The 27,729-nt window shown below is 49.1% G+C and overlaps 1 protein-coding gene across 2 annotated transcripts in view; it reads left to right on the top strand.

Moving 5' to 3' along the window:
- The window catches only part of LOC100678558, a 223,353-nt gene extending 200,712 nt beyond the window's left edge, over positions 1 to 22,641 (top strand). For both annotated transcript variants that reach the window (XM_031929507.1, XM_016984907.2), the window contains 2 exons: positions 21,157 to 21,328; positions 21,447 to 22,641. In XM_031929507.1, the coding sequence (XP_031785367.1) occupies positions 21,157 to 21,328; positions 21,447 to 21,509 (235 nt within the window). In that variant the 3' untranslated portion in view covers positions 21,510 to 22,641. The remainder of the gene's footprint in view (positions 1 to 21,156; positions 21,329 to 21,446) is intronic.
- Positions 22,642 to 27,729: the final 5,088 nt, after the last annotated feature.

The raw sequence follows: 27,729 nt of genomic DNA, 5'->3' as shown, positions 1-27,729 counted from the left end.
GAGGGAGCTTTTTTACGACGCGAGGGGCACTCAACAAGTTGTCGCGAGTGGGGTTTACGGTTTGGTGAGGTTTGGAAATAAAATCCTTTTATATGCTTGAATTTTTCTAAATATTAGGGGTCATTTGGCATTTGGCCAGACCATAGTTGAATTATAAGAGGCGGCGAGAAGGTTTTCAATAAGAGCGAATCCAAGAAACTCGGCGCATCGGGCAACCGCGACCACCGCACAGATACCCCGTCAGTCTACACAGCCTCCTGCAATCGGGCGTAAAACGCCGTGTGCCGCATCGGTACTCAGGCTCACCGGACTCTTGCAAGTGGCACGTGTGCTCGCACGTACGTATACACACACGTATACACGCCTTGCGCGAAATCATGCACTGGTTCTGAATTCGATAGCCGGGAGAGAGAGAACGTCGTCGTACGTACACCTCTGCGGGGACGACTGCAAGCGAGCGACCGTCTCTCGCAGATGTTAACTCGTTACCGTTTAATTGTGCACTTAGTTGAGCCGGCGGCAGCCCTCTCTCTCTCTCTCTCTCTCTCTCTCTCTCTCTCTCTCTCTCTCTCTCTCTCTCTCTCTCTCTCTCTCCCTCTCCCGACACTTATGTACAACTGTAACGCGGCGCGACGACGAACGTGGATTAACGAGCGACGCCGCCGTCGAGCCAATACCCCGGGCTATTCTTGCGCTTTACATGTATGCGAGCTGCGCGGGGATAGTGGATGGAGACAGCAATGCAATTAATATAATTACTTTCGATTAAACAGAGGCTCCAGCTAGTCCGAGCACAAAAAGTGAGAATAAATGACCGAGGGAGATTTCCATCTCGTCGCGAGTATGCATACGCGTCGGGAGACTAAAATGGACGAAGAAATAATCAATTCCGTAAACTCGGAAAAGTTTGATCGAGCGAATTAAAGCTGCAGCGCTCGTTTAATCCCATCAAATGCTATGCACGGGAACAAAGAAGCGCAAGTCGCCGCGTTGTAATCCAAGCGCTGAACACCGCGCTCATTATCATGTAAACACGCGCGTGTACATACACCGACGAGAGGCAGCTGCAGAAAACTCTCTCTCTCTCTCTCTCTCTCTCTCCGAATGACCAAACTGCAGCCGCAAGCGCCGACGCCTTAATGCCAAAGCCGTATACCTTATACCCGCAGTAGTGGCCCCCGGGCTGGCGGCGAGAAAGTTAAAGACAATTCGCGCGCGTAAGGGATGATGGCTCTCGGAATAACAACCGCGCGAAAACCGAGAGATACCTCGCTGTACAGCGCATAAACACGCGCGCATGTGTGTGTATTCGCGGCGGCAATCCAGTGTAGACAACGCGTTGGTCGGAGAGGAGAAAGCCAGAAACATCGCCGGCAGTTAATTAGCTGAATAATGCAGCGCTAATCTAGTCAAAATTGCATGCATCCGAACCCGCAGCGCCACGCGCGCGCGCGCGTGTGTTCGTTCGGACAAACTTATATGGCGCTGACTCTAGAGGCTACCTATATATATAGTTTCCGACGCGTCTGCGATGCATCTTTCATGCGGCGTCTCAGACTTACGGATAGAGATGGGATCCATCTTGAAAGCTTTTCGCAAGCTTCGATTCTGAATATTTCAACGCTTTACGTCAGACGCATACAAGCTCGCCGCGGATATCTTTGCCGCCGTCGCGCGAGCAGCGCAAATATAACAAGAGTGGGTAACTCCGCAGGGCGAACAGCGGCAGCAGCAGCGTTGAATTATAGATATTATGCATTCATGTTCATTCCTCGCCGACGCGATGAGAGATAGGGATGGGTTGGCCGGCGCAAGAGCCCGGAGAAATTTCCGCGGAAGGAACTAGAAGCAGCAGCAGCAGCAGATATCCATATATCTATACAGAGAGAGAGAGAGAGAGAGAGAGCGAAACGCCCGGTATATATAACGGGGAGAACTAGTCGAACTGTACAAGCCAAAGGGAGAGAGAGAAGATGAAGTACGCGCTCGGCTGCTGCAGAGAAGTGCAGCAAAGGAGAACGCGAAATACAAGCGGTTGGAATACGGGCTCGCGAATGAATGGTGAGAGGGAGGAAGAGAGGGCCGCGAGGGAGATACGACGTCCGAATATTCTCGCCGCGGCGCTCCTCGAGAGATGAAAGTCGTGTCCGCCCCGAAGTAGGAAATGTCGATCTCCAGAACGAGATATACGTGTGTGTGTGTGTGTGTGTATGTGTGTGTGCTGCAGGAGAGCTAATATAGCGACGACTTTGTACACACAGACGCGAGCACACACTTTGTAAATTATACTGCCCGGAGAGATGGATAGACATGTATTTCGGACGCTGCAGGTCGACTGTGAATTTCTTAGCGACAGGTGAAGCTGATTGGTCCGCTCGAATAAGCATTGTCTCGCGACTTTGCTTCGGTTAGGAGGAAACTTCGGCTGATAATAGTGTTATGAAAAATTCAAAGCGCAGAGAAGCCGACGGATTATAACGCCAAGACTCTATGGAAAATTCAGCGACTCGACGCCGCCGCCGGTGAATCTCATCAATATAAGAATCTTGAACGAGCGCTGCAGTAGGAGTCCGACGAGCTCCATTATACATATCGGGAAAGAGCTTCGCCGACGAACAACTACCGGCGCACACGTACACGCGAGAGTAGAGAGAGAAAGCTAAAGCAGCCGGAGTTAAGTGTAGCACTTAGCAGCGACGCGAATTTCAAACGAGGATCAGCGGAGCATGTGTGTGGATACCGGGAGAGAAAAGCTGCCTTCGCCGCATCTTCCCCCCATCCCTCCGGCAAAGTTTCTTATTCCTATATAGGTGTGTGCTCGAAAGTTGTTTACCCCTGGCTTTTACGGCCAAGACGTTTTGCAGGATCTGCATCAAAGTTTTTATCTATATAATACAGTGCACACAGATCGGATATAGAGCGTTTTAAAGTTCGAAACGGCCGAATCTCTGAAATACTTTCGTCGAGCCAGATATGCTAGAGATACAACCCCTTGACCCGTACCGACAAGGCTTCCGTGGCCATCGCATCTCCGGTATATAAGGGACGAAGGAGAGCAAGAGCACAGCGCGATCTCCGCAAGTGTATATAGCCCTGTGCTGCTGCTGCTGCTGCTGCTGCTGCTGCTATATGGAAAATCGCGAGCGAGACGCAGAGAAAGCTCCGCTGTATGTGTATAGCGAACACTGCAGGAAAACTGGAGGGACGTATATGGCTCGGACATACTGTACAGGTATACACGCGCACGTGTGTATGCGCGCATGCAGCCCTTCCTTATTGCAAGTTCCACGCTTCGCGCATTAAACTATGGAGTTGGCCAGGCATCGACCCGCCGCCGCCGGGCCCCGAGAGAGAGAGAGAGAGAGAGAGAGAGGAGAGAGAGAGACCGCCCACCCACACGGCATCTGGATATGCGCTCTCGCCGCGGCATATCTATATATACGCTATGTACATTTCTAATCAAGCGATATTGTAACTGCGGTCTAACCTCCAAACACCGCGCTCTGCCCTCTCTCTCTCTCTCTCTCTCTCTCTCTCTCTCTCTCTCTCTCTTGTCTTTCTCTCGTCTGCAGTATATACTGTACATATATATACAGAGCTGCGACCCCTCGACGGCAACTCGAATATTCCCGAAGCAGCATTAAATTGCAGCCTTGCGCGAGAACCAAAACCCGCTCGCGTGTATGTGTGTGTTTGTGTGCGAGTTCACTTTTCCCAGAACTGCGTGTCTGTGTGTGTGTGTGTGTGTGGGTTCGAACCGCGACTCAATATCGCCATTCTCAATATCACGCGGTGTTTCTCGCTTTGAGGCCGAGAGCCCGATTGCCGAGACGAGCTATCAGAAAAATGAGCAGTGTAAGCGGCAGGGCTTGAGTCCGCGGTTTCAGCTCTCACGGCTGTTTCGCTCCGACTTGTACTGCGTGGGCGGCTCTAGGCTTGGGAAATTTATGGCTCGCTACGTTTCGAGGGAATGTAAGAGGGTTGTTTTGCCACGGAGATGGTGTGATTCCCAGAGGCCGGTGGTTTTTTGCTGGTCGGTGACCGATTGTGTGTACTAATCTATGCAGATGTGTTTTGTGAATTTTCTCTAAAGAAAAAAAAATTGAATTCGACGCAAAGCACAAAATGCAATGGAGTCTTCGACATCGGCGTCGGCGAATATCGACGTCTTCAAGTCTCACTTCGAGTCCGTGTACTCTATACATCCATCTATCCCATCCCTACACTTTCTTCTGCTCCTCCATCTACCCCACTCGAATCCACCCTCCGCGCGGCGACGGCCCGAACGCACGAACATGGCTGCCGTAGACGCCGGTGCCTTTTGCATTTGGAAAGTCAAGCTGGACTCGAGAGTCTTATATGAAGTAAGATTTTATTCCGAAGGCTTTATTATTTTTTTATCGATTTTTATAAACATACATGCTTTTCAGCGCAAACATCGTTGTTATCAATTTTGAAAATTGCTTGAAAGTATAATTATGTAATCAGGATAGCGTAAACGTCAAATAGTTAAAATTCCCGCTGGGCAAAGGATTTCGCAGATTTAGCGCCCAACCGGTTCCCTCCTCCCTGCAACGCGCTCGCGTTCGCGGAGGGTAGAAGTAGCCCCTGTGACATCGTATCTCGCGCTCTCAGCACGCGAAACCTGTCGCAGCTCCGGTGTCATCGTGGACCGCGAGAAATTCTCACGATGCTGACCACTGGTCATCTCGAGCGATGCAAGTGGATGCTCAAACGGGAATCAATGAGTCGCGAGATGCTAGTGTGTGCCCTATTGTCGGATGCTCTCGCAGTGGTAGGAACTGGTTTTGATAATGGGTGGGCAGTGAGAATTTTTTCGTCCTGGATTGTTTGTTGCAAAGAGGAGCAATAAACGATCGATTGTTTAAATAAAGGAATTTTGCAATACCAAAAAAATGAAAATCCCGGAGACTATGATGATACCCGAATCGTCACCTCACACCCACATCGAGCCTATCAAGGCTTACAAATCAACCCTTTGACTCTAACTGTAAAACTCAGTTGCGATATTAGCTCAAACAATCCAGCAGACCCTCTCTCCACTCCTAAAAAAAACCAGTTCCCTCCGGTCATCGGGTCCATGCTGGACCACTCGCGGATACTCTCTCACGCTCGCGTATCTTCTCACGGACGCTCAGTAGCCAGTCTCCCTCCAGCTCGCGCGACGAGTTCGCGTCGGGCGAGCAACTTTGAGGTGAAAAATCTTACTCTCTCTCTCCCTCCAGCGCAGCCGAAAGAAGAGAAGGAGGAACAAGTTTTTAACTTTACTCTCGAAAACGTCGCCGACTCATAGCTCAGTAGCAAAGATGCTGCGCTCGGGTCAGCACTTTTCGCGAACTCTGTGCACACTGTGTTCCACCGCGCGCGCTCGTAAGTCGAAAGAAAAATTCTTAAAGCTCCAAAGCACACAGCGTCGCATAGTTGAGAGCGAAGCGATAAACAAAGTTCAGCGCAAGCTCCCCGCGCTGTAATTACATTGCAAAAGCGGTCACGTTAGGAGCAACAGTCCCGAATACAAATTCAAGGCAACATCGGCTATTCTACTCTATATATAGCGTGTATAGCCAGGGCGGCGGCAGCAACTATAAGCAAGGAAGCTCGTTAAGGAGGAAGAAGAAGGGCCAATATTTGTCGGACAGGTTAGCTCGGCGGACGCGGTAATAAGGAGCTTTGAAATTGGAGATAGTATTTGCAACGCGGCCGCGGCGCCTATACATATTCCTCGAAAGCAATATTCGAGGCTCTGCGGCCTGCGCAATATCGTATTACGAGCAAAGTCCAAGAGGAAGAGGAGAGAGAGCTCGTAGAAGAGAAGCGAGAGAGAGAGAGAGAGAGAGAGAGAGAGAGAGAGAGAGGAGCCGGCCGTCTACGTGCATACACGAATATACATATATGAAGTAGTAGTATAGACACAGACACTGGTGTGTAGGTAGAGAGCGTCGAGCCAAGCGGTTTCGGAGGTTAGAATTATTGATCTAATATTCGAGGCGAAAGCTAAGCCTCGCCCGGAACACTATATATAAAGTACACGCCCGGCCGGCCGCGCTATCTTATACTTTGGCGCCGCCGGCGGAGAAGGCGAACTATATCTGCCATAAAGGCGGCGGCGACCCCCCGTAGCTGCAGCAGCAGCAGCAGCAGCAGCTCCGGAACAAAGCCGCGGGCCGCTTTCTGCGCGCGCGACGGAACGACCTAAGGGCTACGGGAGAAAGGCTCGTAATTAATCGCATCGCGTATATGGAGGTATACGGTGCGCGTGAATCGACCGCGTCAATCTTGATTCGGCCCCGCGTATAGCTCGCGTATCGCACCCTCCGTTATATGTTCCGTCTTTAAGTTCATTACGCCGGCTTCTCTCCTCTATTTTGCTCACTATTCCTATAAACCTTTATGCGCGCTATAACAGTTGGGAAGAAAAATCGTCGACAAAAGCTCGGGAAACTTGGCAATTAGCGCGCGCGCAACTCTGCTCTAGCTGCAGCGCGTCAGAGATCATTAACTGGGGCAATTCCGCAGCCGCGTCAAAGTTCCCGCGCGCTAGTGCAAAGTTCCGCGTAAAAGTAGCTGCGCTGCGCGCGGCCTTCAAATCAAGCCGTTGGCCGTCGTCGTCGTTGGGTTTGATTACCCCGGGCTTTTATTCCCCGTGCGAGGTTGCGGTCTCTCGAGGCGAAACTCGAACTTGCCCCGGTGATTACGTCAATCGTCGAAAGAACAAACTGGAGATTGGATTAAATACCCGAGCTCGCTGCGTTTAGCCTCCAGAGGTGCTGCTATACGCCCTGCGCTGGAGTTTGCAAGTTGCGAACGTTGCCGTATGCTACTGCGCTGAACCTTCTCTTCTGCGGTGTTGGATTTTCAATGACGCGATTCTACAGATGCTAGAAAAAATACGATTCGGCGACAATTTAACTCAAAACTGGAAGGGACAAAGACGCCACGCGGAACAAAATTCGATCTCCCGGAGCATCGTGGAAGAGCAACGCAAGCACAGAGTCGCCATCGGCGTATACAGCCAGAGAATCAAACTGCGATGCAAACAGAGGCTCCGCGCTGCAATCGTCGTACTCGCAACAGTACACCGTAGCCACTCTGAGCACACAGAGGAATACGCCTTAACCGTCCTCCGGACCCGTTGTGCAACGCCGGGAAAACAGTCGAGCGCGATCATTGCAACGAACTTTGTATCCAAGCTCCTGACGACGACAAATACCACACGGCGAATCGGGCACTGCTTGCTTTCGAGCGGCCCTAACGAACTCCGGGGCTTTCTTCGCGACGCCGGCCTCGAAATCCCCGAGTTTCCTGTAATTGCGAGAGAGAGAGAGAGAGAGAGAGAAATTGTTCGATGTTTGCTGCTGCAGGTTCCGCGAAACTGTTGTACGCGACTGCTGTGCTCCGCAAAGGCTTTTGTTGCGCGAGCGCGGGTGTAGTTTCGTCGAGCTCGTTGTTGTCTTTGATCGCTTGCGCGCGACTGTGTATTTTTAAAGAAACGCTCGAGCGCTCCGCGGTATTGTATACACTCGTTCGGATTAAAAGCAAATGCGAGAGCGGCGTCGACAAAGAGCCGCGCAACCCAGTCTTAATCTTACTAAAAGCTCTCCCTCCCCCTGTATAATCGTACAGAGCGGCTCTCGGCGAAGGCTATCTTAGAATTCCAATTAAAATTAAGCCAAATTCATTGTGATACTCGCGCAGGGCGCCGTCGAAAATCTCAACGGACAACACACGGCTCGCGCGAGCTAGACTCGTCCCCCTCGAATCTAGGAGCTCGATGAAAAGGGGTCGAGACGTGGACGGGGGTGTTCGCTTTGGATTCGGATCCCCGCCCTCTCGCTCCTTAATTCCCAACTAAGATGGCAGCGTCGTCGGCCTTGGGGCTCGCACCTATAAGTCCGGGCTTGGATCCTGCGGCGATTCCGCGTATTTACCCTCCCAGCACGTATAGATATGGAGCGAGAGAGAGAGAGAGAGTCGTATAAGCGTCGTCGTCGTCTCCATAACTGCGCGCGGCCGTTGCAGGTCTGGGATAATTTTCTCAATTTCGCTCGGTGTCTCTCTCTCTCTCGCTCGCTCTCGCTCTGTCTCCCGAGGGGTCGGTCGTTAAGGGCTCGAAGTGAGATTCCAGGGGATGACGGGGGTTCTAGCCGCGCGCGGCCGTAAGGGCCGAGGACCGTAAGATAGTTTGATAGGCTTGGTTGCCAGGAGACTACGCTCGCTCTCGCTCTCTCTTTCTCTCTCTCTCTCTCTAAGGCCTTAGCGCTAATGCCCAGAAAGGATGGCCTCGCGAGCGTTACGTAAGCGAGAGAAGCCTAGCTCTAGGATAGCAGCTAGGATGGAGGAAAACTCTGAAGCTGCTGCTCTACCATTGCTCGGCGTCGTGGGCTTTGGGTGTGTGTTACACTGAGATGCTCTGTAATCTAGCATCGTGTTTCTCAAAGTCTGTTGTGAATATCAACCTTTCTATATTATATTATACTTACCTCGGAATGATGAGGGAATTGAAAAGCGGGTCAGTCAAAAACTGTTTACTGTATGACTTACGGGTTTTTTCTCCTGTACATTATACATTAATTTCAAAAATACCCTCATCTCCATCGATCAATAAATAAGTCCGGGCTCTTGGAAACACAAGCCATCATCGGAGAGTACACACACATCAGCTCCCTATCTCTGCTCCCGTAACGCATCCTCGCGTGAAAACTCAATTTCCTCATCGCGTCGAGGAACAACGACTGCGTATACACGTAGAGACTCGCGAAACTATCGGACTTATCGATACCGCGGCGCTCGATGGAAGGAACGTGTCAATCGTCTACGATAATGTTATACACACACACACACACACACACACACACAGAGTGAGGCACAGATGCGCGTCAAGTGGAGCACATGCGCCGCGCGTTTCGTTTCAGAAACTTCAGCGCTCGCGGCTATATCTTGCCTGCACCGCAGCGAGACAGCCCGAGAGAGAGAGAGAGAGAGAGAGAATTAAATTTGCCCAGTTAGAAGTTCATTGCGAGCAGTCTGCGCGCGAGGATGAAAATGCGCGAGCGCGTTAATATACGGCGAGAAACTTTAATTGTCCTCTATATGTGTATAGCAGCGGCCGAATAGCGTATTTCCATGTGCGCGGTCGTATAAGCGCGAAGCTTATAATTTCTCTGTTATTACGCTCTAATGAGAGAAGCTCACGACTGCTCGCGAAGCTCGATTTCAATTATTCCGCTTGATGCTTCTATTACGCTCCACTTTATGTGTAACGCGAAAAATCGACGATTAATGACCTCGACCCTACTCGCTATCGTATACACAGCTCGTTCTCTCCAGCGCTCGAAGCTCGAGTTACTCTATAAGGTTCTCTCCGCCGCCGACCAATGGCCGCGAACGCCAGCATCCTCCGTGCTATAGAACAGTTTTACCGATAAGACCTCGCTCGCGCGCGCGCGGAGTTTAACAGTCTCTGGCTAAAGCAACGGCGAACCTCCCACATATAGAGAGAGGCTACGTGCACGTGGCTGCCTTATCCGGCACGAATCCCGTATAGGAACCGAACTACTCGCGGCACGTAGGGCATCATTCGCCGAGATTCACGGCGTGTGACGTTGGTAAAAGAAGACTATGCTGCAGCCTAGATAGCCCGAATAACTTGCTTCTTATACACACAGACGGGGTTCGAGCCTCGGATTTATCGATCGAGGGATCTTCGAGTTTAGTTACCGTTTGCGAAGAGCTAAGTCGTTCTGAAAAAGCGCACTTATCTCCTTTCAGCCACAGCAAATGCATCTCGACGAAGCTCTCCACGCGATAAAAGTGAAAAAAGCTCGACGACCCTCGTCTCTCGTTCTTATCTCCGCCGAGGGAAAGAGAGAGCGAAGGAATTAGAAGAAAGCAGCGTCAAAAGGGAAGCCGTAAATCTCACGAGACGCCGCAGCGCAGCACCGCAGCGGTAGGGGTAGTCTGAAAACACAGGTCACACACAGACAGCCAGCAAAGGGTTGGCGCAGGGCTATAGTACTCGTCGCACTCACACCAGCTTCCGCGTGTATACATGAGACTTGAGCCAGCCATGCGTCACACTCGGGGCAAGCAAGAAACGCGCGCGGCGAGCCAACCCCGCTCTTTTGCAGCGATCGATACGAAGGAGGGCGCCGCATGAGAAGAAGGGGCGTGTGTGTGTCTGTGTGTGCTGGGAAGGGGTAGCGGCGTCGCAGAAAGGGGTGGAAAAATCTTAGCACGTAAGGATACGGAGGGGACACGCCGCGCTATTCCTTAGACTCTACGGAGAGGCGTGGTCTTGACTATCCTTTGTCTCTCCTAAATGTCTCTGCAGCGAAACGATTCCTACTATCTTACTGCACTGCGACGGCGTGATGCACTTGCGGGACGAGCGAGCGCGAGCTTTTTTATCGAGGTCGCGCACGTAAGAGAAAACTACTACGGAAGCTGTGCCGCGACGCGCGCTGCCGGCGCCGTACTTTTTTCCACGGCGCATGCGGCCACCGGGTCAGCTGGCCGGGGCGGACAGTGGGGGATGAGAGAGACTACCCCCAATCGAATCCGCGGCGGCCGGCCGCTGTGTTGCCGTAATTCGGAGAAAGTGAATCGGAGAGTGAAAATTTAAGGTTAATCGAACGCGCGGTCGAGCTTGCGTGCAAGCTCTTTGATCTTTCTTTTTTTTTATTGGAAATTTAACTCTTGCGTATAACCCGTGTATTTGCCAAAAGTTTCGGCCGCCGCACTGCACGGCATACGAATCAGAAGCTACACTCCCTCGCGTGCCGCGAGTATAATTCAGAGAGGGCTGTGTATACAAACACGCGCGAGGCGGAAGCTGGGCGCGTGCGTTCATACATTTCAGTTACATCGCGCCGCAGACGTCATCGGATGTGTTGACGGGAAATACGAGCATAACTCAACCGAGACTAGCCCCGCCAGCCGGCTGCTGCTGCACTGGTTATACTCGTGCTTCGTGAAAATCCAACCCTCCTCTCTCTCTCTCTCTCTCTCTCTCTCTCTCTCTCTCTCTCTCTCTCTCTCTCTCTCTCTCTCTCGCTCTCTCGCGGGCTCGGCGGCCTCTATCTCTCTGCCGCACAAACAACGACCCTGTGTCTCTTTCTCCGTCCGTTTCCCAAGCGCCGCCGCCTCACTTGCATTAACTTACCGCTGACTGATGACGTCATTTCCTACCGAGTATTGTACATCTTGCAGCGTATTTCCGCGGGACAATTAAGATTCTCTCGCTAGCTCGGTGTATCCCTCTGCCCCACCCGCGCATCTATCTCTGCTGCTCGACTTGCCGAGTTTGTAAATTCTGCCGGTGGTTCGTGTACGGGATTTTCAAATGAATAAACGAGAGAACGAGGTAATCGTTACGCTTTGTCACCTTTCAGGCAGGAGTAGAAAAGACGTATGTGCCGTAGAATAAACACGAGATCCGCGCAATAAAAGCCGCGCAGGGAATGTCTTATCGAATGTAGAGCAGACACACGAGGCGCTTCAACCGCGTCGTCCACTTTAATCGGCGCATTCTTCGTAATCGAATGCCGTAAAGCCGGCAGAATTGCACAATTTGCCGTTTCCGTCGCGAATGCGCTCCAGGCTCCGCCGCCGGTCGGTTTATGGCCGCGTAAAAGGCAAATCGTCCTCGAGTTACACTCCGCGTCTTTACACGCCTCCTCACTTTCTCATCAACGTGCATTTCATGCTTCGTCGATTCGCCTCTTCCTCTACCCTCTCCTCGTAATTCTCATTCTCAGGCTCGAAGTAATTACTCGATTTTTAACTAATGAACCAACTCGGAATTGCGATTTTCGTGTTTGCTGCAACTTTTTCATCCCAGCAAGATCCGGCTTGTAATTAACAAGCCGCGGTTCCGGGCGAGGGTGTGCTGCTGCAAAAAGTACGCGAAGCTCGAATACAATCTCGTAAATTTACTAAGCGCGGGCGCGTCGGGGCAAGAAAGCCTCCGTTGCGCCTTCTGTTTTGCCGCTAGTAATACGCTGCGCTGGCTGGAAATCAATTTATACCGCGCCACCGCCGACAAACAATCGCGGAATCAATTTCACAATTATTCCGCCGAATCACTACGTCGTTCTTGTGTGGGAGAAGGAAAGAAGCGATACCCACTTTGTTTGTCAATTTATACAGTCAAAAAGTTTCGTATAACACAGTATATACAGAGCCTCTTTTTTGCAGACACGCGCGCGCGTGCGCGCGCGAATAACGCGAGCTTTGTACACTTTCAGTCGATTAAATACAAGTTTACCGCAGCCGCGCACGGGAGGAGCCATCGAAGCGATAAGCTTTAACAAAGGAGCAATCTATAACAATTGTTCGAAAAGTTTCGCGCGCGCGCGCGCGCGCGAGAGCCCGAGCCCCGGCTCTATACACGCTCCAGCGAGCTTCGAACTATTAATTACAAATATACTCGCGCTGTGTATAGGTACATATAGCCATAAGCGTGTATAGCTGCTGTTCCGCGCGCGCGCGGTATAATTTCGATAATTATAATATCACTACACGCTTTTCACTGGAGATTAACGCGCTGCGTTTGCGCGCGCGCGGGAAAATTAGTGTATACACGCGTTGCTCGTTTGCAAACAATATAACACGGGTGCGATAAAACGAGCGCAGTTAAGAGAAAAGAAGGCTTCTTTCTCGCAACGACTTACAAACGCGCCCGTAAATATACAACGTTCCCTCTGCTATACAGCGCTGCATGTATGCATATAGCAGTATACAGAGCGCAGCTCTAGGTACACACACACACACACATGCAGCACCCGCAAACTTATCCACAAACATGCAAATATGCATGCAGCGCGAGTAGCTGGCGGTGCAGCATTCGCTGTTTACGAATCAAAACTTATAAATACAGAGGGTCGCGAACTTCCGAGCAAACGCAGCGTGAGCGCACGTGTTTACCCTGCTATATACAGATACACACATGTGTACTATATGCAGAATTCGAAAACAGCAGAGCAGTGCACTGTTCGCTTAAAGAAGGAAGAAGCGAGCGAGTCATATCGATGTATAGATATAGAGCGGGGGGATCGTTACAGCGCTTGCAGACCTGCACGCGAGAGAGGCAAGGAGAACAAGGACGGCTCGGGTCAGGCGCTTGCCGGCGCTGCGCGTCGGGGTGGGAAGCAGCCCCCGCGGAGAAAAGGAGGAGAAGGGAGGCGGGCTTCGCTCACTTGGCGATTAAGAACACGTACTAACCCTACTGCTTTTCCGGCTGCAGCAGCAGCCCCTCCAGCAGAGAGAGAGAGAGAGAGAGAGAGAGAGAGAAAGACAGACTCTCTCCTCGCGGGGGATCAATACAACTTACTTCCCCCGAGTCAGCTGGCCTCGTATTGTGCGGCTAGTCCCTCCAGCAGCAGCAGTCGACCCCTCCTTGATCCCTCGGAGAGTGTTCTTATGTCCCGGGCCAGCCTCGGCTCCGCAGCTTCTTACAGCGCTGTGCGCCGCAAAAGCCGCTGCCTCGAATCTCTCTCTCTCTCTCCTCCCACGAGCTGCCGCTATATACATATACCTATGTACGTATAGTTACATGCATGCGGCCCGAGAGACGACGGTCGGAATACATAACGGCTGCTCTCCCGTGTACGCGCGCGAGTTTCATCTCGGTCTTTTGCGATCCCGCCCCCGCTCGGTGCTCGCTCTCTCTCTCTCTCTCTCTCTCTCTCTCTCTCTCTCTCTCTCTCTCTTTCTCTTCTCTCTCTGAATCATATTTTACCGGCGCTCGAATGGACCGCGATTAATTGCCCCGGAGTTGAATGGAATTTATTAACGCTGTCGCGCTGCTGGCACTATACACCTATCTGTCGGGGGATGAGGAACACATAATCTGGGATGTGGTATTCTATTACGCGCTTTTTCCGCGATTTTTCATCCGTTTCGATCACCGAAGGTATACTCAAACATTTGCCCGTAAACGATAAGAGCAAACGTTTGCAGAGGAGACCGAGGGCAAATACGAAAAAAGTTGCTAAGAGGATCGGAGATTTTTCCGTCTTCGCACATACACTGCAGGACTAACCCCTATCGATCGCGCGCAAGAAAGGTTCTCTCGCGAGAGCCGACGAGGTCTGTGTGTGTGTGTGTGTATGTGTGTGTACAGGTAGCGCACCTCATCCGCGCCGTGTATCATAAATATTGGAGCGCGCTGCCGCGGCGGGTTTTACGATCACTCGCGCGGACGCGATCGTTACTTATACACGCGCTCGCTCTCTATCTTAATCGTTTTCATGTGTGCGGGGTTGTCGGGAGATACGACGCGCCGCTTTTGTGTCCGCGCGGTTTAACGTGTGCAAGAGAGAAATGAGGTTTCGAATATTGCCTCGAAATTCAAGAAAGTATAGCGAATAATAAGTGGAGGTTGACCGAACGATCAGACACGTCATCATCGCGCCGTGTAAATTCAATATTGACACGTTCTCTTTCTCTGCGCTTTATCGCAAAAATCTTCTCCCGATACTTTTCCTTATCAAACTGCACGTCAGCGGCATGACTCGCAGCCGGAGCAGCAGTTACCACACGTACTGCAGCCACTCCTATCCGACTCCCTATCGGTTTTCCTCCGTCTCTTGCACGCGGTAGTGGCCGACTCTCTCTCTCTCTCTCTCTCTCTCTCTCTCTCTCTCTCTCTCTCTCGCTCTCTCGCTCTATCTCTCTATCTCTCTGAGCACACGTCTATCGACGCCGTTATATACCGCGCGCTTCATCCCTCTCTTTGGAGGTTTTGCTCCCTCTCGCAGCGGCAGCAGCGCGAATTTCCAGCTGAGAGGAGTCTCTGGACTTGCTGTTTGCGATTCGCAAACGATATATCGGAAGAGAGAGATCCATTGCAGCACGGCGAGATGCATCTCAAGAGACACGCGAATAAACTTTAGTCTGCGAACGGGAAAGCGACGGAAACGAGTCCGCCAGAATCAACAAGTGAATAAATCGAACGAGACTCGCACTTTTATGCGTATACGTATACGTATTAATACACGCGTGCAGTTCGGTCGCTTTGGAGCAATTCATTAGCAGCTATATTCCTCTGGACAAACAGCGTTCCTAAGAAACATCAGCCATCGGTTATGCATCGACTGGTCGGGTAAACAAATGCGTCTGTTTACTCCCGGTATACACACTCGATATCGGTCGCGATCTCTCTCGGCCGCATAATTATACGCTAATTAACTTTCATAAACGATCCATTACCCCGCAGCTCCGATCGGCAAATAAACGATCGCGCAAGTCTCGGAAAGAAATCCCGAAACTCGATAAAAGAGCCACTTCCGACAGCGGCACTTATCTCGCGTCTCACTCGGCGCAAACTCCAAATGCAGAAGTACCAGCTAGGGAGAGAGCGAGAGAGACGCGAACACACATTCGAAAGAGACGGCTACGCAGAGAGTAGAGGGAGAGAGCAGCCAACGCGGCAGAAAGAGATAGAACTGGCTGGCGCTCGCGCGCGCGTAGCTCCGACAAAAGCGATTAATTACTTTGAGCAATTTGCTCACCAACTCCACTCAGCTCGTAGACCGACACTATTCTCGTTTCTCTGGCCCCCGCCGCCGTTGGCCAAGCGTATACACACCTCGGAACGCTGCGTGGAAGTGAGAGAGAGAGAGAGAGAGGGGGGGGGGAGAGAAATGCGATTGTACGGCGAGGGATTTTAATTTGTATCGTTTGCTGATGGGACGATCCAGAGTGCAAGACAAGGCCGCGCGGCTGGCTTTTTCTTCGCGACGATCTTTTGTCGTTCGAAATAAATAGAGCGAAGTGGGTGGTAATGAGAACGTTGATGTAATATAATCCACATCGATGTATAAACTTTCTAACACACCAGCGTCATTTACCTCGTCGAGCATCAAAGCTAATCGCGCGCGTCCGCCTCGCAAACGACGGAAAGCAGACGCCAGTCACTGTAGTAGTATAGCGGCGGCGTCATGCGCGTTTAAATATAAGACGAGATCGAGAGTCAGAGAGGAAGAGCCCGATCGAGATATATACGAGTTATATGCGCCGCACAGCCCGTATAAGAGCAATGAAAATTACATTGACGTGAATCCAATAACGCGGCCTCAATATCGCCCGGCGATATCAGATAAGTGTCAACGAATAATCGAACGTCTCTGCAGCGCTGCTAATGCATACTCAATCGACACCCATCGAACGCGAGCGTATAACACACACATGCTCTCGTCCCTTGTGTGCAGTTAAATATACGCGCGTTGAACCTACTTTTTCTCGATAACTTCGAGGTTTAAAGCGTAAGTAGACGATTCCACGCGTATACTACTTCTCTAAACACGACGTAATGAAGGTCTGATGCAGTTCGTTATTGCGCATCAAAGTGGCCATCGCTTCATTTTTCCCGTATCTATAGTATTTACGTCCTGCTCGTATAATCGGAGTTGTTACGGCCCGTATAGCTGAAACTTTTTTACGGCTACTTTACGCTCATTTGTCGGGAGTTTTATGCGATGCGCGAGCGAGCGATGAAATTTAATCGACGATGAATACCCGATGATTGCACATTTTCGACGAAGCATCAGCTCGTTACGGCTCTGAAAACTTTCGTTGTATCAAGCGCAGCTATCAGGGGTATAAAATTCAATTTTGGAAAAAAAGAGATTACACCACCCGAAACCACGTCTTAGCTCGAAAGAAAGCAGCAGCTGCATGCCGAAGTAACGAGATTTATAATTAGCAAGACGAATCCCCGAGTTAATTCAGAGACGTATACGCGCCGACCGCAACGCTTTCTCTCTCTCTCTCTCTCTCTCTCTCTTTTGTCTGGCGCCGCGGCGGCTATACCACTGCACCGCGCGCGGTGGAATAGTCGAGAACTGTAAAACAAGTTATTTATGCATGATTGTTCGCGCCCCGCTTGCCCGCTGAATTATGCAGCGCTATTCTTCTGGGCTAAACTTGCCACTTCTTCGGACTGTCCGTCTTCAGATTCAGGGTTTATTTATACCAGACGTGTGTACTTTGTTCTAAAAATACGGAATTATAACTTTGCAGTCGAACTAAATGATATACTCAAGATTCAACTTCGAGAAAAAAACTGACTGCAATAATTTCCCACTTGGTCTCTATCTTAAAAAGTCCGCCTTTCATCTTAATCTCCGGCTCTGCAAACTCGAGGCGAACCCGTAAAAAGAAGCTTAACCGCGCAGCAGACATTCGGTTGAAAAAGCTTTCTTTCATCCTCTCGACTACTCTCGGCAGCCTGCAGCATATCAGCCAGCAGTTCGGGCGGAGAAATGTCTTACTTTCCCCTCCGCTGGTTTTCCGCAGGCGATATTCCGCAGAGCAGAGGAGCGGCAACGACTGCGCCCGCGGCCATCTTGCTATACCCCGCCTTCCTTCCCTTATATATTCGGTCGAGCGACTGCGACTCTCCCTCTTTCCCCCCTTAACTGACGTTAGATACTGCCACCCCTTGAGTGTCTTACCCCTCGAGCCTCCCCCCTACTGTACCACTTCTCCTGCAGACACTAGCTGTCTCTCTGTCTCTCTGACCCTCCGAGGAAGGAATATAGCCAGTCTGGGACTCGCTACTCGAGAATAAGAATCGAGGATATAACGAAGGAGATATTTTACATTTTCTCGGGGGAGCTCGGCGAGCTACCGCTTATATTCTTTCCCTTATCTCCGGCGGACTCTCTGTGTATACTCTTCCTCCCCCCAGACGCCGCGCGCATAATTTCTTCCTCTTGGCTCGCGACTCGCCGGGCTTTAGCGAAGAAGCTTTCCTCTTTTATTTTTCTCTCTTGCTTTTCTCTCTCTTTCCCGCTGCCGGCGAGCGCTTCTTTGTTTTTAGAGACGAGCTTTATGCTTCTCGTTTGTCTTCGTTATGCTGGCTTTCTACTGGCGAGAGCAGGAGACGTCTTTTGCATTATTAATTTTTACTGCTTCGTGCTTGCTATACTCTGCTTTTCAATTCTTTGACCTGTAGTAAGGATATTTTCTTTGTGAAATTAAGCGATGATTTTCCTCGTGGGACGATGCAGCGAAACTTTTGGCATTGCGTAAAGCAGAGGTGCTAGAATCTAAATTTTTTGTTTTCTCACGTTATATAACAACTATCTCGCATTATCGCGATACGCTGAAATACAAAGTCGATTTGGACTGGCTCTTCTCGCGCTTTCTAATTTATCCGTGTCTCCGATCAATAAAGATAGGTGGCGCATAGGCCCTTTTCCATTTCCCTCATCACAATCTACGCACAGGAGAGTATATGTATACGAAGGTGTACCAGCTATGCCAAAAGAGCCTTTTCTTGGATCTGCTCGGTCCGCTATTGCTACAACTGCTAATGACACATGAGAAATAAAATTTGGTTTTCCCTTAAGTGCTGCATTCCAGTAAACTAAAGCACTCAAGTTCGTCCATAACTCCCGAGCACCCTCCCTGACATCGATTTCATCAAGTCGAATCAAGCTCCATTACGCCCAAATTACAAAAAAAAAGCTGCGCCCGCCACAATTAAAAAGCGCGCGGCGCGAGCCTCTCAAAAAATATGCAAATCGCACCTCCCGCCATATGATCCCACACCCTCAAAATCCAGGAGCACATACACCTACCATAGTATCAGCGTCGGGGCAATTTCGGCGCAAAAATTTAATTTCAGCCCTATAAGTCACGTCGACGCGCCGCGTCGACGTGATCCAGCGCTGGTATCGGCGTGATGAAAAATTTTTCCCGCGCGCGCGCCGAAAATTGTCGCTCGCTCACGGAATACGCAAAAAGCCGCCTATGGATATCAGAGCTAGAGCCTTTTCGAAATAGACGCACGTAAACGGCGGCGGCGGCGGCGGCGGCGGCGGCGGCTGCGGTTGAAATCGCGTACGCTCTCGGAATGTCCTCATTTCCCGGCCTCGGGCTTCTTGCCTCCCCCGCTCGAAGATACGCGGAATTCGGCAATAAAGATAAGAACCTTTGAGTTTCGCGCGACCCTCGCGCCGACAACACAGCCAGCAGCCCGTGTGTATAAATGTGTGCACACGCGGATGTATAGAGTGAGAGAGACGAGTCGGCGGGTGCGTGGGAGTTCGTTCGGACGGACAATTGGATCCGCAATTATCGGGACGATCGACTTAACACGCGCGCGGAGAGGGAAAGGGAGCTGGTTCGACCGATCGGCGCGCGAATTCCAGAGGGGATTCGCCGGATTATCCGCGCGCAGGCTGTGGGCTTTTCGGAACACCCGGCTCTGTAGTACCGCCGCGTTACTTAATATTCCGCGAGGAGAGACTTTATCACCGACGGAAGTCTCGCAAAAATCTTCATCCCCGGAAGCTTCTCTCTCTTCCTCTCCCAAAACAACTCGCGTCGAAAAGCTCGGGGCAAAGCTTCTCCGCGCAGTATCGGAAGCTCGTCCGGTCCCTCGACTCGGCATCTCGGGGGCACGCGAACTTCCTGGGCCGCACACGTGTGCTCAGCTGCATCAGAGCCACAGCAGCAGCGGCAGCAAAGACCAAGTTTCCTCGGAGAGTAGTAGGTAGAGAGTACAGAGTGCGGCGCGTCGCCTTTGACGTGGTCGCTTTGCCGGGGCCGGATTAGACGACTCCGCATCTCTCTCGCTCGCTGCTGCCCTGGGCTGTGTAAGGACGCGTAAGGATGAAGCGCTGCACGGAGACGTAGAGGAGAGGGACGCGAGAGTAAGGCGCCGCGCCGCGATCAATACCCCACGCCAAGTCTTATACACCGGGCGCGAGTGAGAGAGCGAGAAAGCTCGACCCACGCGCGAAGCGTATGCGAGAGAGTTGGGATGTGTGCAGTGTCGAGCGAGGCTCTATGGAATATGCATTTATATATATATATATATATATATCGACAGGGTGTGGGCGCGGATTCGCGAGAATATTGTTTAGAGAATGTGCATTGTGCGCGCCGGGCCGTTGAGATGTTGCTTGATAAGCGTGAAATGCAACGTGAGGTTTCTTGGTGAATATTCGTATCATATAACGTATAACCATCCACGCACACAAGCCCAAGAGAGGAGAGATAGAGAGCGGAAGCGGAGAAACTCCGACAAAGTTGAAGTGCGCTCTCTGGTAACGGCGGAAATAGGGGCGGCAGCATCCCCAAGGAGCCGATAGTAGCCAATGCGGCACCGATCCCGCAGACCTTCTCCCCCCTCCCCTCTATCTCCCTATACACCTACACGCGATCTTACGCGGGTGTAATTCTTCTTCTCGAGAGTCGATTCAAAGGCCGCGCGCCTGCAGGTGTGTGGAAACCGGCCTGAATGATTCATTAGGCTGATGAGGGATGCCGCGCTCTGAGGAAAAAGGGCAGATTTTTTTCTTCTCATCGGCTTCCCGTGCGGGCAAAGAAAGCGCGAAGCGAGCCTGATTGAGCGCGCATGAATAAGTCAAAGTGGCCTATATCGATCGATGAGGCTTTCACGAGATGTCGATGCGCTCGCGGCTGCGGTGAGTTTCTTTGAACGCGAAGGGGTGAAAAAAATGAATGCAATCCTAATGCGAAAACCTCGTGCGTTACGCTCTTTCCACTCGAAGAAAAACAACAAACGCAAATCTTTTGTTCTCTCAGAAGCGCGCGTGGCAACTTTCGAGTATACACGCAGCGCGAAAGAGCAAAGCCGTGACTTTTTCTGCAGCTTATTACACAGTCCGGAAGAGAAGCTCGCAAAAAAGCGGAAGGAGCAGTGTGTAGGTAAGCGCGAGAAAGCGTAAATGAATGGAAGGAGCGCGCGCGCGTAATAAAGCGCGCGGCAAAAGAGATTGCGGCGGAGAAACTGCCCGCTTGCCCCCCGAGGGTAGAGAGAGAGAGAGAGAGAAGCCAACTCCTGACGTAGAAAATAGATTTTTTTATGAGCCGGCGCACTTAGATCTTCTCGCCCTTGGCCGGCCGCGAGAGCGACGCTCCTGCATTTTTATCACTTCGCGTTTTAATGGACCACAATTTCCGGTTTAAAACTCCCGCTTGTTTATTTTCCCTCTGTCTTTTATATTTCATGCCGCAAAGGCGAGATTATTTTATTTTATTCCCCTTTTTATCTCGGGGCTCGAGGGTGGAAATATGATTTATGAAATATTCAGATAGTGAGTTGATGCGTGATAATTAATGTAAAATAATCATTGATTGAGTGATAATTTTTCACAGCTCCTGGAGAAGTGGTGGCAAAAAACGAAAGTGTGGACAGCTAAAACGATTTCGCACAACAAGCAGGGACTACAAAGACACAATGAGAAGGACGAATAAGGTGTTTTATCACAAGTCGCCCGGGCAAAGCAGCAACGCAACAACGAGTAGACAAGCAGAGGAGGGTAAGAATGTAAGTAGAGGGATCTGTCGGCGGATATGTAATAGAGCGCAGGAACCGGAAGGCATAAACCTGCGCGGGGTCAAAAGTCGTCGCTATTGCAGCGTTTTCTCTCTCTCTCTCTCTTTAGCTCCGTCGAGGACCGACCGGAACACTGACGTTCTATTATCTCGGACTGCGCGGCCGGCCTTAGAAAATGTAACGTAAACAAGCCGACGGCACTTTGTTCGGGGAGGACAGTGACGCCGGTGCACGCGGCTGCCCGTAATGGGCCTTGCGCGCGAGCCTGCGTTATGCGGATGATTAACCTTTGCCGGTGCGTCTGGGGTGGGTTGCTGCTTTTCCTGTGGTCGGAATCAAAATCGAAATAGTAGCGTTCAACTGCTTTGTGCGACGTTTAATTAATCTCGCTTTTTACATTTCTATTCTATCTGCTTGATCGCAGAGCACGCGTATTCTCTTAATTATGAAATTGAGCATATCGGCGCAACGTTGTAATTATTTCTCACGCGTCTTACGTTGGTGGAAGCTCCGGCAGGATAAAATAAGATATAACGTTGATTAATTGGCAGCCGCGAGGATGCATCAACGGAGGCGCGGATGAGAGATGCCATTGGACGGCTGGCGAAGGTAGCATGGCGCGTCCGCGTAACTTAAGACGCCGCCACGCCCCTCTATAGTGACCTTAAATCCGGCACCACCTATACACGCGAGAGGCATCCCCCTTAGTTCACCCCTCCCCACTTATACCCGCTCCCCGCTGCGCCACGTATACATACACACGAACCACCACCACCAACCTACCCTCGTCTTCTTTCCCAGCTGCAGCTGCCTTAGCTCTCGACTCAGGGCTGTCCAAAAGTGGCTATGTGCGGACAATACTTTTTCAGCTTTCAATATAATAAAGATATAAATTCACTTATTGCAAATACAAGTGAGATTGACTAAATATGATTATAGAAGTCTCTACGGAGTTGCATTGTTCATATTTTATAAATTTAACGATTAAAATAATTATTCGCTTGGCAAAATAACTCAGTCCTTTTATAAAACGCAGACACTCCAACTGCTTATAAAGATTCCGACTAGACGTTGAAAAAAGCTTCTGAATTTTAAATGTACGAGCAACGACAGAATCGTCTGTCGAGATTAAAGAAAATTAGAGCAATCTTCGAAGCGCGATAATTTCATATTCTCTGGAAATAATTTCGTCCGGACACGGCTGCTGTAACAGTCTCGGCTTTAAGTCGCGAAGAAATTAAGTTAAATGTAAAAAACAAAGGAAACCCTTTTTTTCACTTTATCAATAAATTATGTAACATTTATTCACACACTTATAACTCTTATTCCAGACTTCCACTTGTTTGCTCTTATATAGCCGTACAACCGAATCCTCAAGTGCGAGCAAAAAATAGAGAAACACGCTCGACGGCGGACGAGAGAGAAAGCGAAGGAAAAAGAGGAGTCGCAAGTCCGTCGATACTTTTCGCGCGCAAGCCTTCCAATTAGCTCTCCCTCCCACGGGAACCGAGTGTCGTCGGTCCAGTTGATATAGGCATCGTAAACCGCGCCATAAAGGGCTGATTTCTCTGCGTCCATGTCCTTCGAGAGGCACTTTTATGCGCGTATCTTCTGCATGGTTGACTTACTTCTTCTTCGAATCTCGTAGTGTTTGCAAATCGTTATCACGCCTTTGTCATACGTCTATTATACAATATATTCCATCTCACTTTTCTACACAGTCCGGTTTTGTTCGCATAGTTGACACTTTCTTCTCCTTCGTCACTGCCTAGGAGTTTTCCCGAGTGTATATTCGGGACGTTATGTTTGCACATCGTTATTACGCCTTTGTAGCCTTGCAAATTATTCGAATATAAAATTTTTCACACGCTAGCTGTTTCAATTTCAAATTGCCGTGCAAATTTTTGTCTCGAAATATTTGCCTTTGAAATACATTCGTTTGCTTTTTGGCACTGATGAATTTTGATAATAAATTAAAAATTCCCCGTTTTATATCTCTCGAAATTTTCATACGGCAATCTCGCCAATTTTCGCGCCAAGCGCGGACTTAATTAAAGAAAAATTGTATCGCGACGTCATCTCTAAAAAAAAGCGCACACCTAAATCCGCCGTCCTCTTCGGACCCTCTCACAGCTGCATCTTACGCCACACTTTTTCCTCTCCCGCATCTATGCACACTGCATCTCTTACTCCCGAGCTTTTTATACAAACAGTCGAGAGAAAGAGAGACGCGTTGTTTTCGCGCCATAATACCGTATATTCCGCGAGAAAACTCGCACCTCGCTACGTCAAATGAAAAGGTGGCAAAGTGTGCCGGAGTGGAAGCCAAGAAGAGTTCGCATGCACAGCTACCCTCGGGCAAGAGCCGCTGCTGCTGCTGCTTAGTCCGCTAGAGAGCCGTCTGTGTGCTACCCTTTTTTTCCTCTTTCTCATTTACCTCCTCCTCGTGGCGCGCGCACGCGATTCCCCGAGAAATTACCTAAGTCATAAAAATGCGCTCGCTGCTTTTGTTGGGGCCACGTATTATACGACTAGCAGCCTCCCGTGCTTCTTCTTCTTTTTTTTTTAATCATATTGCTGCTTCCTTTGCTGAAGAGAGCTGGGTATCGCGTGCACGTGTAGGAATGCATAGCACATGTGCGCGGAGGATGGTTTTTTGTGCTCGTTTTTAAGAGCGTTGATTTTTTTACTCCGGCATAATTAATTAGAAAAAGGAACGTGCTGCAAATTGAAAAATTTTAATCTTATCTTCGGGTATACGCGTTGTTTTTATGAGGAAGAGATTGTTAGCTTATGACTAATTAACTGGTTTTGTATAAGAAATTATATTTAACGTGTAACGATTTAACCCGAGAACTCGCAACGCCGCGAAAACGTTATCCGATTTCCGAGCAGTAGCAGAATGAGGCGCAGAGACAGTTTTACCCGGGCAGAAGCGTTTCCGCGTCTTCGCTAACCCTGTATGCTTTTCGCGCTCTCCCTCTCGTCTGCCGCGGACTTTATTATAACGAGACGACGACGACGACGTTTCGCACTCTCGTTTTTCTCGGCCACAGCGAGCTTGTCCGTTGTGGCTAAAAAAGCGCTTCAAGGCACTTGAAAAGTCAACGGCTGCGTTAAGCTTCAGGAAAAATTCTCAAGCTTTTCTCGCAGATTCCGAGGGCAATTAGCGTCTCCCTGTATTATTCGCTGCGATTAATCATAGTCGTGCGAGGTTTTTTTTTCTTGAAAATCATTTTAAATCTGGATTATAAAATTGTTTCTCTCTACTTTATAATGCAGTAGCTGAAAGTTTTATGCTCGTTTATATCGGAATCTTCGTTCGGTTTTAACGCAGAGAAACGACAAACGGATTATCAACAAAACGACCACTCCGTGATTCTCTTTTACCTTCATTCTTTCGCGCCTCTCTAGCGTTTACATTTCCAGCTACCTATGTCAGAGCTTGCTTTGTTGAAATTATTTAATTATTTATATTTTATACCCGTGGCTTTCAAGTGCGTTGCGGTGACTTTCACTTTTTTATCGCGACGCGTTCTCTGCCGCTTTTGCAGCGGACCACGTGCTCAGCCATTCAGCTTTGTGTGCTGACGACAAATTTGCGGTGGACTCGTTGTTTGGAGAAGCTATGTTTGTTTTTATTGGACCGTCACAGTGATGAAAAAAGGGAACGATGCTGGGCAACTTGTTTTTAGAAATAAAATCACATACACGTAGTTATAATAAAATATAATAAAATAGGAATTAACAAAATAAAACACCTTCCCAACACAATGCTAGTCCGGAGCAACTACACCACTGCGCGTGCACAAGAGAAAAGGCGCAACGAATAGCGAATCAAAATCTCTCAAGATAGAATAACAATAAGGCAATACATCAGTAACAATCGCAACAGCAGCATCAGCATACATGCATACATCGCACAGCATCTGCCAGCCAGACCAGTTGCTACGTCTCCTCTATCTCGTATAGTCGCGGCCGCCGTCGTCGTCGTCAGACCGGTCATCCATCCCATTGTCCGGCATCTCGTCGTTCTGGTCCATCGTCATCATTGTCCAGCCGCGAGAATCCGCTGGCAGGATGCTGCGAAACGCTCCACTGCTGCAGCGCCCGACTGACCAGTTTCCACCCCTTGCCGGACTCACCTATGAGAGAGACTGGTTCTTTTCATCGCGAGTTTTGCCCGTCCCTACGGGGAAAGACTGTAGGGCGACAGGAGCATTCCGAGAGAATGTGAGATCAGTTCTCAACGAGGTGATGGAGAAGTCGGTGAGATTTTTTCCGCGATTAGCGCGTGCCGAAGGTGTCGTTGGCTTTTGTTTCGAGGCTGTGAGATTGAAAGACGTCGGATGAAAGAAGTTTCTTTGCATTATTGCGGAGTCAATGTGGTATGAATATTATTAGATTTACTGGATGATATGCGAATAGAATGACTTGTGGCTTTGAATGAATAATACGTCTGAGGTATCTATAGACGAATTAGATTATCGTGTATTTTATACTTTGAGAATATCGATGGATTCCTGGTTTATTGATGGCCTCGGTAGTTGGCGACGAAGAGACTGAATATAGAATTGAGTTTTTTAGTCCATGAATAACGCGAATAGTTGAAGACCAAACATTCAGACATCGCCTTGTGGAATATCCATCGGGTCTTTTGTAGAAAAGCATAAATACTTTACTAGGTTTAATTGAATTAATACCGTCGAGTTATTACTACATTTATGCATTTGATAAATTGCACATTCTCGTATCATTTTAAATTGTCAAAAATTAATGAATACTATATGTTATGAGAAAAATTATAGCCTATTTATAACCGAGAATAACCGTAAAATAGTTGCTCTAAATTTTATAAATATTTTTGACGAACAAAAGCATGAGTGATTAAAAAATAAAGCACTAAAAAATCTTTAACGACTGTTTTACCGGGCAGTTTTCTACGTTTTCGATTCAGAGCATACGGGCTGGCTTGGACTGAAGCAAAAGTTATCAGGGAAGAGCGTAGGTGGCGGTAGTAAAGAGAAAAGCGACTAAATCAATAATTCCCGACGCTAAAACCCAGCAAAATGGCTGCGTGCGCCATCTCTTAGAAAAACGACACACACGCAGAATGTTTTCTACTTACGCCAATGATAACAACAAAATGCACTGAAAAAAAAACACAGCCATTATAACTGAACTCGCACCAGTAATCCGTCATTGTACGAAGACTCGCCAAAATTACCGTAGAGTTCAGCAGTTTTAAAGAATCAGTTCGGTCGTTTTTGCTGGTGTCCCGGGTAAGCGACCAATTTTACGAGTCCCGACTCGTCAAAACTAGCAGTGTCGTTACGGTGGCAGAACGGTTAAAACTACCGGACTTTACAGTAGAAACGACTGTGTTTTTTTTTCAGTGTGGTTGAAAAATATCTGTGAAATATAATAAAAGACTAGGATTGCAAAATCTGCTTAAAATTAGTCGGAAGATACAGTTTTAGATCTCTATTGTCATCGTTAGGATTTAAACGCATATTATCAGTTTTATTTTATAAAATCTTATATGGTTAATAATTTATTTATCAGAATCAGGCACGTTATAAAACAAAATTAAAAACCTGAAGAAGAAATAGCTAATAAGTATATCGGAGTTCCATATTCAAGATTGTATTTCGTCCAACTTTCATCTATAATATAACAATAACAATTATTTAAATTGAAATTTTACAATATACTAAACATATTTTATAGAATTCTTTTGGAAATCTTTCAAATATTCAAAAGAAATCACTAACATTTATTAATTTTCATTTCAAAAGTCAATGATAAGTGGTTGAATGCATAAATTTGCATGAGAAAAACAAAAAAAATATTGTAACATCGAGTAGGTTACTCGAATAAATCAAATAACCAGAGAAACCAATGAAAAAAAATCTTAATCCCTCATCAACGGCAAATCTCAAGGCACAAATGGAATAACCGCATCCTTATGTAACAGAGCCATTGTACAAACCGCAGCATCGAAATCGATATAAGCTCGCTCGGAATTTCCTCTTTGGCAGCTAATTTATGAAAAGCTTTTTCCAGTCCTCCTTCCTCGTGGTGCGAGCAGACTCTTAGCTTGTCGCGGCCATCCGCAGATTAATTCAAATGAACCCAGTCAATCTTAAGGCGACAGCTGCTGTTGAAGGAATCCATTAGTATAGGCTCGGAAACGTCGTGGCGTCGTCGAGCAAAGCATCTTTCGGCCCCTCGCGCGAAGAAAGGGGGCAAACCGCGGACGGATCCGAGCTTTTGTCCGAGAGATAATAAGCCGGCATTGTTGAGCGCTGCGGAGGCGGATAGCTGCTGTGGATCTTTGCCTCCTCCATCTCTCTCTCTCTCTCTCTCTCTCTCTCTCTCTCTCTCTCTCT

Source organism: Nasonia vitripennis, chromosome 4 (genome assembly GCF_009193385.2).
Source record: "Nasonia vitripennis strain AsymCx chromosome 4, Nvit_psr_1.1, whole genome shotgun sequence".
NCBI classification, from domain to species: Eukaryota; Metazoa; Arthropoda; class Insecta; order Hymenoptera; family Pteromalidae; genus Nasonia; species Nasonia vitripennis.
This window is presented reverse-complemented; position numbering and strand designations above follow the sequence as displayed.